At 47.2% G+C, this 4,341-nt stretch overlaps 1 protein-coding gene across 1 annotated transcript; it reads left to right on the top strand.

The window, feature by feature from the left end:
* Positions 1-6: 6 nt before the first annotated feature.
* Positions 7-3,925, top strand: LOC115307779 (tail-anchored protein insertion receptor WRB-like). Its single transcript, XM_029963000.1, has 4 exons — positions 7-32; positions 1,685-1,850; positions 2,386-2,453; positions 3,743-3,925. The coding sequence occupies exons 2-4, from the start codon at positions 1,727-1,729 to the stop codon at positions 3,923-3,925; spliced, it is 375 nt and encodes a 124-aa protein (XP_029818860.1). The 5' UTR covers positions 7-32; positions 1,685-1,726.
* The last annotated feature ends 416 nt before the right edge of the window (positions 3,926-4,341 follow it).

Here is a 4,341-nt window from a genome sequence, read left to right on the forward strand (position 1 = left end):
TCAAGATCCTCCTGCCCTCCTGCTCCTCCGTCGTGAGTGATGTCCCGCCGGGGGTGGGGGGCACCGGGCCCTGGGCCGGCAGGGGGGACCGAGGCCGCTGGGCAGGGCGTCATGGGGGTCCCCCCAGCTGTGGGGTGAATGGGGTGGGAGCGGTGCCCATTCGGGGGAGGTTCTCTGTGCCCCTAAAGCACCCCCGGTTCTGTCGGGCAGGGTCTGGTTCTGCTCCGGGCCTTGGGAGAGGAAAAGCCGGTGCTGGAAGTGCTGGAGCATAGCACCGTAGCCGGGTGGTTCCCGCAGCTTTGTTAGGCCGGGCTTTGAAGTGAAGTTCTGGGTGATGAGTTACCGGTGTCCTAAATGATGCTCCTGAGCCTCCAGCCCTGAGGACGCGTGGTGGGATCACAGACTGGTTTGGGTTAGGAGGGACCTTAAAGATCATCAGTTCCAACCCCCCCTTCCACTATCCCAGGTTGCTCCAAGCCCCATCCAACCTGGCCTTGGACACTTCCAGGGATGGGGCAGCCCCAGTTTCTCAGTTTTCAGGGAATATAAAAGGCAGCTTTGTTTGGTCTTCCGTGTTTTCAACAGATGGACATTCCCACTGTTGAGAAGGGAGCTCAGTGGATACGGAGATTGAGGAGTTGAGGCATTGTAGGAGTAAACCTTGAGTCACAGTCACTAACCAGGATACCAAAGCATTCCTGTGGAAGTGTGGATAGTGGAATTAAGAGCAAATAAACTCTCTGACTGCCAGATAAACTCACATGTGAACACACACACTGAAATCCCCGTAGTTCTGCTTGTTCACCTCAGTAACTTCACTGCCACACAGATCAGTGTACACTGACAATGGACAAAAGTCCTTTAAAACTTGGATTACTCCCAGCAGTTTGGGAAGGTGAACTCGGTGTTCCTGGAGATGACTGATGAAACAGCCATAGGAGGAGTGGCTGAGGTCACTTGGTTTGTTCAGCTGGAGCAGAGGAGATTGAGGGCAGAGCTCATCGGGCTCTGCAGCTCCTCACAAGGGGCAGGGGAGGGGCAGCTCCGATCCCTGCTCGGTGTGAGCAGGGACAGGACCCAGGGAAGGGCTGGAGCTGGGACAGGGCAGGGTCAGGGTGGATCTCAGGGAAAGGTTCTCCCCCCAGAGGGTGGTGGGCACTGCCCAGGCTCCCCAGGGCAGTGGGCACGGCCCCAAGGCTGCCAGAGCTCCAGGAGCGTTTGGACAATGCTCTGAGGGACAGGGGGGATTGTTGGGGTGTCCTGGGCAGGGCTGGATGATCCTTGTGGGTCCCTCCCAACTCAGGATAATTCCATGAGTCCATGAAAATCTCTGCTCAGCTTTCCACTGTGTTTTGTGACTGAAAGTGTCCTTAATGTCCTCACTGGTTGCAGTCCTGGGAACGGCATCTGTGGGGAACAAATTACGCTTGACTTGGGGAAGCTGGGAAGATTCCCTAAGAAACAGCAAGTGAAACATTTTGTATCCTTTCTATCTTCATTTCAATGGTAAAAAGAGTTCATGAGTCAACAAGCAGGTGGTGCCTCATTAAAAGAAATTAGGAAAGTAAAAGAAAGGGAGAGAGGGCCTTTTTTATGGGAGGCTTTTGAGATCATACTTTGTACGCGTTAAGGGCAATAAATGGAATTCTGGATCAACAACTGGTGCTATTTCTTTACTTCTTAGATATCCAGGTTGTTGCAAAAGGACGCAGAGCAGGAGTCCCAGATGCGAGCTGAAATTCAGACCATGAAACAAGAACTCGCAACCATCAGTATGATGGATGAGTTTGCCAGGTACGCCCGGCTGGAAAGGAAGATCAACAAAATGACTGACAAGCTCAAAACTCACGGTAGGGTGCAATGTCTGCTCCTTTGTCTAGTTTCTGAAAAGCATTTTGTCAAGAGTATTTTAAATTTTAAGTATATTTCTCCTTCAGATTTTTCCTCTTCGTCTTATCTTTTTTCTTTCATCTTTTTTTTTCTTTCTTATTCTTTTTCTTTCTTCTTTCTTTCTTTCTTTCTTTTCTTTCTTTCTTTCTTTCTTTCTTTTTCTCTCTTTCTTTCTTTCTTCTTCTTTCTTTCTTTCTTTCCTTCTTCTTTTCCTTCTTTTCTTTTTTTTTCTTTCTTTCTTTCCTCCCATCCTTCTCGGTGATTTTATCCACTGAACCATGTCCTGAGTAAGTCAAGGAAGAAACTAAGGTGTGAGATAAACTTAGAAGTTTCTTGCAGAAGGGTATTTTTAATATAGCAGTGAATCATTTTGAAAAAAGATTTTTCAGCAGTGTAATGTCCTGACTTGAATGAGATATTAGTAAATTACTGATTTTATGTAAGGATAAATCAATATTCTAAATAATCACAGAGTAATTATTTTTTTCTTAACAGTGAAAGCACGAACTGCCCAATTGGCCAAAATAAAGTGGGTTATAAATATTGTATTCTACATCTTACAGGTAAGTAAATATTTTGTTATGAATACAAATTAAACCTAAACTTCAACAGTGTTACAATTCTCTCCTGCATTTGTTGGCTGGTGAGTGGCCACACGGGTGCCCAGCCCAGCAAGGACATGGAGCTGCTGGAGAGAGTCCAGAGGAGGCATCAAGAGGATCCCAGGGCTGGAGCAGCTCTACTGGGAAGAAAGGCTGGGAGAGCTGGGATTGTTCAGCCTGGAGAGGAGAAGCTTTGGGGTGACCTGATTGTGGCCTTGCAGGGCCTGAAGGAGCTCCAGGAAAGATGGAGAGAGACTATTTGCAAGGGATGGAGCGACAGGACAAAGGGGAATGGCTTCCAACTCACAGAGGGCAGGGTTAGATGGGATATTGGGAGGAAATTGTTCCCTGTGAGGGTGGGGAGGCCCTGGCCCAGGTTGCCCAGAGAAGCTGTGGCTGCCCCTGGATCCCTGGAAGTGTCCAAGGCCAGGTTGGAGCAACCTGGGCTGGTGGAAGGTGTCCCTGCCCATGGCAGGGGGTGGGGCTGGATGAGCTTTAAGGTTCCTTCCAACCCAAACCATTCCATTATTATGATTCCAATGACACAGTGCATGCCAAGTGGAAAGAGTTTCTTAAAATGGAAATGGGAGATGCTGCTGATAAAGTCTGGGAGTTGAGGATGGAAGGAGTTTTGTGTTTCTGGTTTTGGGGTGACAGGATAGGAGTTTGTCTTGGCTCTTCAATCACTGGGGGTTTTTTCGTTAATTTTACATGTTGCACCGGATCCAGGAAAGTTCTGCTCCATGCAAATGTGTTTTATTTGTGTTTCTGAAAACAAAATATGTCCTTGCTGAGGATGCAAATCTCCACTTGCAGCTGCCACACGTTTCCCCACGGTGCCTCATCAGGTTGTCTCTGTAGTTGTGACTTGATGCCAAAGAATTGGCTGCTAATAAGGATGACAGTGCTCACCCTGAAGATTCCCTGGATTTCTAGCAGGCAAAAATTAAGGCTAAAAAGAGTCATCAGTTTACCAAGTGCTCTGATTGTGTTTGTCTCTGCTGGACTGGAACCAGGGTCTTGAAAAAAAAAATCAGCATTTTCCATGTTCTACAGCTACCTCTGAGTGCTGTGTATGAATTTAAGCTCGTGCAGAGTTTAAAAATATCTTGAACTTGCTAAAGAATGAGATAAAATAACAAAGAAATGATTCCCATTAATTAGAATTTATTATTTACTGTTTCTAAGTGGCATCAGGAATGTACTTTGATGTGTGTTATTCCCCAAGCTAATAAAACTTTCCCTTCCAGGCTGCCTTGATGATCTCCCTGATTTGGAAGTACTACTCTGAGCCAGTTACTGTGCTTCCAAGCAAATGGTTGGCTCCCCTGGAGAGGCTGGTGGCCTTCCCTACAGGGGTGGCAGGTAAGGAAAAGGACATTCCCAAGCTCCCATGGATTAACAGCACTGCTTCTGCACCCCCTTTATTCTGACTCCCTTTATTCTGTTCCCTGTGTGTTCAGATCGTATTTGTCAAAACTGGGAACTGAAATGAGCTTTTTGTCATTTTTGTTCGTTTTCAAACAGCAGCTTTATCTCTTTATCTGCATCGAAGATTTAAATTAGAATTATTTTTATATCAAGGAGTCCACTGAAATAGTAGGATTTGTTTTAAAAATGGGTAAATACTTCGTAGGTGTGGATATCCTACCTGCTTTTCATATAAATTGGTGAGGTTTCACAGTAGTAACTCCAGAGTGGTTGTTCCCTGTGAGGGTGGGGAGGCCCTGGCCCAGGTTGCCCAGAGAAGCTGTGGCTGCCCCTGGATCCCTGGAAGTGTCCAAGGCCAGGTTGGATGGGGCTTGGAGCAACCTGGGCTGGTGGAAGGTGTCCCTGCCCATGGCAGGGG

Source organism: Manacus vitellinus, unplaced genomic scaffold (assembly GCF_001715985.3).
Source record: "Manacus vitellinus isolate BGI_N305 unplaced genomic scaffold, ASM171598v3 scaffold_526_pilon, whole genome shotgun sequence".
In the NCBI taxonomy this organism is placed as follows: Eukaryota; Metazoa; Chordata; class Aves; order Passeriformes; family Pipridae; genus Manacus; species Manacus vitellinus.